This window comes from Aythya fuligula, chromosome 17 (genome assembly GCF_009819795.1).
Source record: "Aythya fuligula isolate bAytFul2 chromosome 17, bAytFul2.pri, whole genome shotgun sequence".
In the NCBI taxonomy this organism is placed as follows: Eukaryota; Metazoa; Chordata; class Aves; order Anseriformes; family Anatidae; genus Aythya; species Aythya fuligula.
Genome location: NC_045575.1, coordinates 8,760,409 through 8,772,224, shown reverse-complemented (window position 1 = coordinate 8,772,224; position 11,816 = coordinate 8,760,409). Strand labels below are relative to the sequence as shown.

The window sequence follows — 11,816 nt, the reverse complement described above, 5'->3', positions numbered from 1 at the left end:
TCATGGTATTTCCACTCAAATGATGTTGACACCCTAACAATACCAATTACTTCTTTCAAACTCCATCTCTCCCTCCTTCTTCCCTTGCTGATTCCTTCCCTCATCTTTGAGCTGCTCTTTTCTTCTTGCCAGGGTGACGGATGGTTGCCGCTAACTGGATGCTGCATAACTGGGTAGGAAGTAAAGGGGGCTGGAGTACATTATGAAAATGGAATAATTCATACCTCCCCCAAGATGTTTGGCACAACTGCTTCATAGCCAGAACACTTTGCTCTGGATTAAGCAATTAGATTATGCTTTCAGTTCCCTAGACAAATACTGCTGCCCTTTACGCCTATGTAACCCCCGTGGCTTTGACCAAGTTAGGCAGGAAAACACAAAGCTAGTATTTAGCTAGACCTTTTGTACTGCTGTATGTAGTTCCACAGAAATTTCTTCACTGCTCTTATTTAAAACAGGGTTGAAGTTTCTGAAGAATACATGTGCATGCTACTGGCTAGGTTGTCCATAAAGTACATTCTGACATATTTTATCAAAGTATTTATATCTATCAGAAAAAAAGACTTGTAGAAGCAATGTACAAAGGCTCCAAAAATTCAAGTATCAAAACAAACAAACAAAAAAGCTGTTATGATAGAAGTTTGGAGTAAGCAGCCAGCCAACCTGATAGCCACTAATAATTTGTTTTGTCCAGAAATGCTTCAATTATTTTTGCAGTGATAACATCATTTCTTTGGAGTGTTGGAAATTAACAGCCTTCTCAATTAATTTTCATTAAGTTTTTCAGGGTCTAAGGAATTCAGCAATCCTCTCTGGATAGTATTGCTCCTGCTTTTATATGCAAACAAACAACACAATCACAAAGCACCGACTCAAATCCTCCCTGCCTCTCTTTAATTTGATGTATTTATTTATACTGTAACATCGTTGGGTCTGGGTCCCTTAACCCCCCCCCCAACCAAACATCTGAAGTGCAACGTAGGTGAGAGCAGGGCATCTCCTTCCCTAGAGTTCGTATAAACATTTGCAGGGGAAGGGGTGGGCGAGGCAAAAAAAAAAAAAAAAAAAAAAAGTTCTAGTTGTATGCAAAACTGTTCCATTTCTTTAGAACCCTGTTCAAATCAAGACTTGAATTTCTGAGGAGAGAATCTTAGATCCCAGACCCTTCCCTTCTCTCCTCTTCTTGCAAAGCAATGCTATTTTTGTGGCCTAGAACAGTACTTTAAAAACAGCAGTTATTAAAGACACAGTTGTGATAGATCTTTTAACTCCCCCTCACCCAAAAAAGGGTATCCTATCAAGTGGTCCAGTAGAAATCTCGAAGTTTCTTTATGATAAATCCATAAAATGAGGAATACCTTCTGTCACATTCCCAACAAGAATAACAGCCACACTCTGTGGTGCATTTGTTCAAGTGTCTATTGCTCCTTCTAGTGGAGATTCTGCACAGCTCCATCTCCAGTTCAATTCTTTCTACTGATCAAAAGTAGAGAGATTTTTCTCCTTTCTCTTCAGCTTGTCTCTGGTTAACAAACAACAGAAGCGCTGAGGACCATAATTCCCCAGGACAGGAACAGGCCAGAAATGTCTGAAGAAACACCAGTCTTCTTTTTCTCTGGAGAGGCAGATTTATGCCAAGAGCAGTTTTTTTTGAGTCCTGTTGGTATCACAGGCATTTACACCTCTGTGGAAAAGAGAATGCTTTGTCTCTTGCTGTCTGGGGTAGGGATGGTCTCTAGCTGCAGGAAGTACAGAAGGACTTGAACCTGGAAAGAGAAAGAAAGAGGTAAAAATAAACCCCTTTTAACTCATTCTCATCCTGGGTATTTCGGATTTGCTATCATTCAATAAAGAAAGTACAAAACTTGCTGACGAGCTAACAGCTCTGTGCTCCAATTCTCTGCACTGCCTTCAGAAGGCAGCAAGGGCCAAAGCTGAATCTAGCAAGAATGTTTTTTTTGTGTATCAGTGAAGGTGGCTTATGTGTTGAGGAGCATCGTGGAAAAAAAAACAGACCATCCCTTTATCCTAGGCTAGAAATACAGCACTGTGTGACAGTTCTCAAAAATCTTTCTATGCACTAACAAAGAATGCAGGATGTGCGTGTTGTGACATTTTTGCATGTAAAGCTGTGTTAGTACAGATGCAAACTGAACGGCCTGAAAAAACACAGTTCTATAAACAGTCTAAAATGTCTGTGTTGAGGTGAAAGTTATTTATGTTTCTAAAAACTTCACTGAAACACAAAAGACAGCTGAACCACGCCTTGCCAGAGGACTACAGTTTCCCAGCGACTGTCTTCAAAAAATTCAATAGCAGATTTAGCATTTTACCTGGGACATGACTTCTAGTGACCAACTATCAGTCATTGTTATAGGCTGGGTTGGGTTAGCAGGGATTTTACTGTCCTTCTCTGAAGGTCTGAGCAGTGTTGGTCCAAAGACAGTTGCAAGATTATGCAGGGACATCTTGTTGATACTTTCCCTCTCAGCAACCCTAGGAGAAGAAAAATCAGGCAAGGTGGATCTTTATAAATATCTGACTTTGAAAGTGTCCTGAAGTACAAAAACATATTTATTCCTTTTGTAAAAATTTTAGGTGTAGACATTCAAGCAAGCACTCTCTCTGTATGTCCCCAAATTAACTGTATGCATAAGCATTTCTTTTGATTTGACAGCCACAGTCTTAAGCGCTCTACAGACACAGCTTACTTGGGAAAGAGACTGGTACTTATTATCTGGTCAGACAAAAATGCGATAGGAATAAAGGAATGTTTTTCATGCCAGTTTTCTAAGTGAGCAACTGAGGCACCTAGGGTAAAAAAATTACCTAAGGGCACAAAAGTCTGCAGCAGGAACAAGTCAAACCCAAATTTCCTGGAATTTAATCCAGAACCTCAGTTACAAAATCATCTCTCATCTTTGCAGTGACAGTCTCTGGTGTGTACAATACAATGTAAATTAGAATGCTGTGTATGTATTAAACACATCTATTTTATTACTATCAAACACATGGAATTTTTTTTCACAGTTACTACCAAATTACAAAGACATAGACAAGATCAGAAAGACTGGTCTAGGCAAGGAACTGACAACTCCAGTTAGCAGAAGGACAAAACTGGAATTCTAAAGACATACCATGTTAGATTGAGACACCTTTTGAGACAGGACTCACAAGTGCTTAAACACAGACAAAGCTTTCCAGGTTACACTAAACCCTTTCCAGATGCAGGTGCAGTTTTACAGAGATATTGCGGCAGGAATTTGCAGTAGCACTAGATAAGCTCTGAGACTTTTTTATTACCCCTTTCCTTCAGTTCTAATCCTTCTGGTTTCAGTGAGAATGGAATTAAAGATTTAGTGCTTCACTAAACAAGCATGAGACAATAGTTACCTGATGAGCATTCACAGCAAATCTGCAAATGATTCTTTATTTGCCTGATTCAGTGCATATTCAAAGAACAGGCTCTACTTTCCAAAATAAGGTTGTTTTAAGCATTAAATATGTATTTAAAGGATCCAAATATTACCTTTTTAGATGGTCCAAAAGGAAAAGGAATGTCACAAGGTTGGGTTCTGGAAGTGATAACAACAGATTCAACATGCAGCTTTCCTTTGCAACAGGATCTGAAAGTGCTACAAGACAGAAAATAATAAAACATTACCATTGGCAGTGAATGAGAATTTGACTGTGTACTGGGTCTGGCTGGAATGTTAACTTTCCCAGCAGCCCATAATTTACTGCATAATTTACCAAACCAACAGATATGGATGGTCCTGAACAGGCTACTTGCATCACGAGTTAGAAGGTCAGAGTTGCACTGGATCTTTTCCCTTTATTTCTTAGAGGGGTAGAAAGAGAATCCTTTTCCCTCAAGCAGTTCAAATGCTTTCAGACATTTCATTAGGATCTTTTCATTAGGATGTTTTCCCCTGCATTAATATATTGCAAGGTATATCCCCTCCAAAAAGGGCTTCCCTGGAAGACCGAATGAGGAAAAACCAATACGCATAACCTCAACAAGCAGGCTGTCATTCTATTCTTAACCCGCCCTTCAGAAATCTCGACATTTTCAATTTATAAAAAAGCGTGGTGATTGCCCATCATCAAACCCAGTGCAAGATATCATTCCAGAGCTCATTTCTGAGCTCCATTTCATTTCCCTTACAGCTTGTTCCAGGCTTCTATCCAACATTATCAATATGTTTTTTGTACTGCTTCAGGAGCAGCCTCCTACAGGAGAGTGTCTTTAACACAGATGCTGGTTATCAAAGGTTATTTCTGCTACTACCTACCAATGCCCTCCGCAAAGTTGGGGTACAGTTCATCGGTAAAGAGTGGTTCAGGTAGTTCTCGGAAGTACAGTTTCAACGTGCCTGCAATGGCATTAACATCCATCTCGCTCATCATCACTGACACATCCTTGTTATCTGAAAGAGGGAAGAGGGGAAGTAGGGTAAATAAACTGCTGGCCTTGCATTTGCTCCTTTGCTTGCTTTGACTCTCTTTGTTTATCCATTGTCTTTGCCCAAACAGCTGAGATTTTTCCTGTTTACATTTCTCTGGATTAAATGAGCTAACTTCTGATAACTGAGAAGTGCTGCACAAATGACTGCAAACAATTTCCAGCTTAAAGTTAACTAGAGGGAAGTTCACACTACCCAGGGTTAGTTATGCTGCGCCAGCAATGGGCCTGATCTGGAACAGGCTCTGCATGACTATATTTATATGCACTTCAACTTCTTGTTAATGACCACAGTTGTTATTCCAATTCTCTGCCTCAAATAGCTTAGAATAAGAGACTCTGAGGCTGTCTAATTCCCCACTGAGTGTAGCTAAAGAACACAGGCAATTCAGGGCTTGCATTTCAGTTCTGATGCTATTAAGAACAACAAAACCACCTCCTTTGCCAAAAACAAACAGGTCAACCAGCAGAGCCAGTGCTGGTTTCATGAAGGTTAGTGCAAAACAGCATTTAATGTAAATGCAAAGAAGTTGTTTGCAAAATATGAAACACCCTTACTTTACTTGCACTACCGAGGATTCATAAATCAATTGTTTTAGTAGCTTAAGGGGATTGAAAAGAAAATGCAGGAATGAAGAAATTTCACAAGCAAACAAACGACAATGAAGAAAGTGCAGAAAGGGTGAATTCAGGCACCAGGCCTAGATCTCAGGACCACTTGCATCAAAAAGAGAGCTCAGTGGTCCTTAGGTCACCATGTGAGGACTGGAATTAGGGCAGAAACTTCACTTTTTGTACCACAGCGATCTGGAGGTGTTTCATCTGCCTGGTTTTGGATGCCTTTTGGGACACACATGTCATTCCTTTAAACGCAGAACACTAAGGAGCACTTTTCTGCACAAGATCAAGGAAGGTTTTACAAATACCAGTATCTGATTTTATAGTCTGCACACATCAATCTAGCCACAGAGTCAAGGAAAAAAAAAAAAAAAAAAATCAAGAGCCCTGACCTTACATCTCCATTTCAGTAAACACCCTGTTCTTCCCAGCCAAGCTTAGATTTTTTTTTTTTTTAATTTTATATTTTTCTGGCTTCCTTTCACAAAACATTCTCAAACAATTTCAAGGATTTCTATTAATTTGGAGACCTCACAGCAATAAGGAAAATTACAGCTTCTGATTGCTGCTGCTTCCCCTGAGGAAGGTATCTGCCGTTTACAAAGCCTTGGCAAGGCATGCAAACCCACCACATCATGTCTGCTGGGAGGAATAACAAATGTGTTATTTGGTATGAGGATCCATCCTGTTGTATGTCTTTGGTCATATCTGTAGCTGAAGAATATTAATAAAACATGCAGCCAGGGTTAAAATGATTCCCTGTGAGAGAAAATCTCTACCTCTTAATGCTTCTTGGGGAACAGAAGATTTAAAATAGCACAGCCATCTGACAGGGAGCTCATGCAGGTTCTCACAGCACAAAGGAAAACATCAGACGCAAATACTTACTGACATCAAAGGCAGCTTTCAGAGCCTGGATATCGGTTGCAACCCCAGAGACACGGTAGATGCCCACCTCCTCCATCCCACGTCGCTCTATCTCCTCCACACACTGGCGCACTATGTAAGGCACCTTTGATCTCTCTCTCCTTAAGAAAGCCAAATAGAAGAGTTCAGTGCAGCCCATGCCCTCAATTCCTGTTACCTCAGCCAGCCAAGCTGGCTGAAATCACCCTGAGATCACCCCCGCCGCTTTGCTGTGCGGACCTCTTCTGAACAATAGGGTGGGAGAAAGTCTGAAAAGGCAATCAAAACTGAGCTGAAAAACTCCTTTTAAAACTGGAGAGGGTTTTCTGAGTTCTCAGCCTGGGTCTGGCTGCAATGCAGCTGCCCAGAGTGCTAGAGCCGGGCCCTAGTGCCCCAGGAGTCTCCCACTCGGCCCAGGTAATCTGAGGATTCCCAAACAGCCCCACGCTACATAGCAACACTGGTGCTTTCAGATTAATGCAGTTCCAGAGGGAGGAAATACCACACTTCCCAAACTATTTGATGGAACAAACAGGTTTCTTCTGGCAAACAATTCATGACAAAAGATCAGGGGTTAAAACAATACAACAGGATCCAAAGAACTTGAACGTTTCCGATTATGGAAAGGAAATATCACTGTGTAGTGGCTCTGGAAATTTGTGACCAAGTCAGCTAACTACTGACTAAAAGGGCAAGGGGCATTTCCGGAACTCAGAGAAGTGATATGCTGAAAGTAAACACCCTGGGTTTCCAAGGCTGTGCACATGTTGTTTTTTGACCCATGCAAAAAATGCAGCTCACAAAACGTCCGCCATCTCCCTTCTGCAGCACCAGCCATCTGCACTACTGCCCAAGTGAAGCAGACTGTACTGACAAATCCCTCAGTGGGGTAAAGACAGGTGCAACCCGCTGGCTAATTGGCTTTCTAGCAAAGCAATAAGGAGAAATTCAACCCATCAGCTCACTTGGTGACAATAGCGATCTTGACCCCAAAGACCCCCGTCTGCTTCCGTGACGGCATCCTTTTCAGGCTAAATTCTCGACTGGTAAACTTCACCGACAGCTTCACTTCAACCTGAATAAAAGAGAACAGCTGTTACATTTCAAACAACATTTTCTTTTTCTTTTTTCTTTAAATGTTGCAATGAATAGCAAAGAAATAAACCACATCAAAGGTGCAGAAACAGTGCTAACTTCTGCTTTCTGTACTTACCCCATTCATTGAGATGACTGTGCGCTGCCAGTCTTTGTCCTGCAACGCCTGCGGGTCCAGCTGAAAAACATGGAAGTTACCATGAGCTAGGAACAGAACTGGGACAAGTCAGCTAGCCTGAAAGGCTTCTGCAAGTGAGCAGAGCTCTACTACTTCCAATGTGTCATTTCATTTCCACAGGAAAAAAAAACACACATTCCAAGGTTTCTCAGGTTTTGAGTAACAGGATGCTCAGATATTGTGCCATTCTCTAAGCAGGCTGATAGCTCATTTACATGGAAAATCCAGCAACATGTGTGCAGTATCTGCTCAACAACAAAGGAAAGCTCCGAGAGAAAAATCAATATATGAAAGCTAATAACCTCACATTTCAGAGACAGGAAGACTGCATTTATTGCTGCAGTACATGAGTGGACAGCCAAATTTGTCCCATCCCAAAGGGCTAGGAGTCAGCAACGGAGAAGCATTTTTGAAAATAAGTCTGATTTGAAATAGAGGAAAATTATTTGTTTCCCTCTCTCTCCCAAGGAGCTAAGGGTCCCCATAAGTCAAGAAGGATCTCCTTTGCTCTCCAATTTCTTTCATAAAAGAGGCTTTGAAATTAATTTTCAAGGTTCAGAAATGATATCAGACATTGAGGATTTGTATGTGTGTACCTATACACAGGAAACCCCTTGTCTGTGCGTGCATGTGCACTTGTATGCTTTACTTCAGTTTGGGAAGCCTTCTCATAGTTTCAACCATCAAAGAAGTTCATTAAACGTAAGCAGTGAAGCATTCAAAGCTGACATGAAAAGGCTATGACCTTTTGTATCAGTTCTCTTGTACTGAAAAGCAGAACTTTTGTGTAATTTGTTAGTTAAAAAAAGCACAAAAACCATCCACAAACATCTGCTCCAAATATCTAGAGAAGGCAAAGAGTTATCTGTCTCCTCTTTAAAAAACAACTTTGTCTTTTTCATTAAGTCTAATTCTGTCTGACCTGTCTAGGTTTACAATAGAATTATCACAGGAATGCCAGACGGACACATATTCCAAAAAAAAAAAAAAAGAAAAGAAAACCCCACACCTTACAGTGGACATAAAAAGGGCTCTGTATTAAGCTCTCACATTTTTATGTTCTGTAGTAATTTGTAAGCTTTAGATATTGGGCATTTAAAAAGTTTGAATTCATTCAAATGTCATTCATCACAGGACCATTCAAAATTCATTCATCACAGGGCCAGGCCCTCTTTGCCCCTTGCGCACAAGCCTGAAGGAAGACAGAAATCTGCTACATCACAAAAAGGAGATGGTGAAGCTCATGAGCATCACGCATGAAAGAGAGATCACGGCTGCTGAACAGCATCTCCTGCAAGAGCTGCTCCTCCCACAGTACCATACAAAGCTCCAAATACATGGCAGAAATCAGATGCTACAATCTGGTCTCAACTGGGGAAAGTGGACTGCAGTCTTCTAGAGACAGCTGGGGTTGGATGAGTGAGAAATTATTGTACTGAAATAAAAAGCCAGACTTAAGAACTTTATAGCTCTTGGCTATGAAGCTAATAGCTTCCAAGGAGGACTCTGTTCCACTGAATTCAGAAGACATAACAACCCTACAGTGAGACAAAGAGAAATATAAAGTAATCCATACAGAGAGAAGTAACTTTAAACAAACCAAACCTGTGTCAGGTTCTGACAGCGAACGAAGCCAGCTGAAACAGAGAAAGCCAGCCCAGGAATCATGGCAAGCTGTCCCACTTTGACCTGCCTATTATTTTCACTTCACTTTGAGCACAGAGGCAGGAAGAACACCTGGCCCTGCTATTTCAAGAATTCACTAACTAGAAACATGTTGTGAAGCAAAGCTCTGAGCTCCCATTTTCAGCCTTGCTTGACCTCCTTTGAGTGGCCAGTTGCAGGCTGGGGAGCAGCTGGCTCAAGCACTCAGACCTAACCCAGCAATTCCAGTGCTGGCTGAAGAGTCCAAACACATCCGATTTTGCTGAAGAGCAGCACTCAGCTCAAGCTACACTGGCAAAAGAGAAAAGAGCTTCCTGTGGGGGGGACTGCTATCAGCAACCAGAACCCAGCCAAAGCAAGCAGACTTCAGCACCTCCTGAGATCGCTTTGGGACCCTTGGCTCTGGAACACCTGAGGCACGGTAAGAGTGGAAGGAGGCAGCTGCTCTAGACTCTGTGTTGGGAATTTACTGTTATCAGCAAGCAAAGACACCAGGGCTATTTCTGCAGCACAGTTCCTCTCTCTTGCAAAACCCCATACAAAAGCAGAGTTCTCTGCAGGGCAGAAGTAAAAGTTGAAACAATGGCAGCTCCTGTATATTCTGGGAGAGCTTAGATGCAAGCACGCTCACACTTTCTTTCAATTCATCGATAAACGAGCCCAGTGCTGCTGTCAGCTACAGAGATGACACTTCCCACCACCCCCTGCACCACTTCCCCCAAAAGACAACCAGCAGAGAGCAAAGTTTCTCCCCACTTGCTCTCACCACAGAGCCCCCACGAAGCAACAGACGAGCGAGTCAGGCCAACCTTATCTCCGCGCACTTTGTTACGGACGTGAGCCCACAGCGGGATGCTGCCAGCACACACCAGCCTTCCTGTCGAATTGGACCGGTTCCTGTAGGTGCAATTGTGGCAGAAATTCCTGAAGACCTCTTGTAAGGAATAGTCTGCGACCAACAGCTCCCACATTTTGGGACTGCAGAAAGGTCCCCGAGGCCAACGGGCAGCAGTGCTTAGCTTCAGCGCCTCAGCAAACCCAAATAACAGCCTGCTTGCCAAGAGGGTTTGCTTTTAACTCTGGCGGAACAGATCCGCCCCCGCCACTGTGGCTGGCCAAGGTCCCTACAAGTTGGCTAGAATCTAGGCTGTTCTCCCCTGAATTTCCGTGCTGGAAGTTTGGTTCCTTTCAACTACTGCATTCTTTCCCAGAAGCAAGAGGAAACCATTTCTGAAGTGTTTGGTTTCCTATGAAGAGGAACCATGCTCAGTATTCCTGAAAACTTGACCTCCAGCTGCCTAAAAAGTCATCTTGTTAAGCTGCCAAAATGGCCCTGCTGATCGTGCAGTCACAGCTAATCCTCCAAGTCAGACACAGTTTTCTGTATGCTTTTAGAAAGGAGTCACCAAGAGTGTTTTATTTGTAGCAGAGACTGCTTAAGATTTCAGGGAAAGGAGGGTTTTGAATATTTGCAAAAAAGTTACAGGAAGATTCCAGCATGGCCTGGGTTATTTAAGCCAGCAGGAATTACCAGTTACAGATAGATAGTGAACAGGGAACTCCTACCACTGTACAAAACAAAAGCAAGTCAATAAGACATTAAAAATATGAGTCAAAGCCCAGCTCTGTCCCCACAGTGAACGTCACATGGCTGCAAAGAGCAGCAAAGGCAGTGCCCTGCAGCTGAGAGCTCAGAGAGAGACACTTCCTTGCTGGGTAACAACCGAGGCTGAGCAAGGACTGCTGCTGTACGTGCTGCCACCCCTTGCTCCATGATCTCTGCACTCTGTTGCAGGGCCGGAGGGACCCCTGTGCTCCTCTCCTGCGGGCTGGCTCTTGGCAGAGAACAGCTTGCTCCGAGTGGAGACAGGCGGGGAGCACAAGCACTGGGCAGGGGGTCTGGCTGACCAGTGCCAGCCCTGCATAAAGCACTGGCAAGAGCAACAGCAATAGAAAACACCTCAGGCACAAATTTTTAAGTAACAAAGCCAAATTAATGGAAACTAATAACAAGAGAAAAGCTCGAATAAGTTCTCAGCAATACTGAGTGAAACAGGAAGATCAGGTCTCACAGTCTGATAAAATCACAGTTGGAAATAACAGAGTCAACAGGAAGCACAGATCGTCATTTACACTTGGAGCAAGCTTTTGGTCCTGGGCCCTACAGACGACTGACCTTCTAAGGCCAGCAAGAGCAGCAGCAGGAAAGGGCTGCTGGAGCAGACAGGTTACAGACCAGACCGGAGACAAAGAGTTAGCAAGCATGATGCTCCAGCATGCAGAGAGCCTGTGACAAATGGGGTCATGCTGTCTTTTGGCCTGATTTGGAGAGCAGTGACCTGGAAGAAGGAACACCGAGTGAGAGAATGCAATGGCATACAGAGTGCCAAAAGGAGGCTGCTCCACTCGAGCACACAGCACTCTCTTTACCAGCCCGAGGAGCAGGCAGGCACTGTGAAATGGCTGCCTCTGCATTCATTTGACAGTGAAATTTACTGCACCTTTAAATATTTCCTTCAAACAGTTACTTGGTTTGAGTGACGAAAGGCCCTATTCTCATCCCCACTAAAACCACGACAGATTGTGTTGTGCTTCTACAACCGAGGCACATAGGACAGACCTGCTAAGAGCCTCGTGGGCTCATTCGCGCAGTCCCCACCACAAGCACATGCTGCACAGGAAAAATACAGACTAGGCTGCGCTCCCCTGGCACCTCCAGTCCTCTTGCGGCCTGTTTTTTGGCATTTGCAGCGGCAAGCTACAGCCCCAAATTCACTAATGAATCAAGCAAATGGCTCTCTGTATCCTGCACAAAACACAATAGAACAAAGCAGCTTGGCACCACAGGGATTTCTGAGTGCAAGGTTCTAGCACTCATAGCAACTTAGC

The 11,816-nt window shown here is 43.2% G+C and overlaps 1 protein-coding gene across 2 annotated transcripts in view; it reads right to left on the bottom strand.

Moving 5' to 3' along the window:
- Nucleotides 1–1,038: 1,038 nt before the first annotated feature.
- The window catches only part of BCR (BCR activator of RhoGEF and GTPase), a 96,136-nt gene continuing 85,358 nt past the window's right edge, over nucleotides 1,039–11,816 (bottom strand). For both annotated transcript variants that reach the window (XM_032199226.1, XM_032199225.1), the window contains 7 exons: nucleotides 7,203–7,262; nucleotides 6,955–7,064; nucleotides 5,972–6,111; nucleotides 4,296–4,430; nucleotides 3,530–3,635; nucleotides 2,334–2,496; nucleotides 1,039–1,766 (listed from right to left, as the gene is read on the bottom strand). In XM_032199226.1, the coding sequence (XP_032055117.1) occupies nucleotides 1,677–1,766; nucleotides 2,334–2,496; nucleotides 3,530–3,635; nucleotides 4,296–4,430; nucleotides 5,972–6,111; nucleotides 6,955–7,064; nucleotides 7,203–7,262 (804 nt within the window). In that variant the 3' untranslated portion in view covers nucleotides 1,039–1,676. The remainder of the gene's footprint in view (nucleotides 1,767–2,333; nucleotides 2,497–3,529; nucleotides 3,636–4,295; nucleotides 4,431–5,971; nucleotides 6,112–6,954; nucleotides 7,065–7,202; nucleotides 7,263–11,816) is intronic.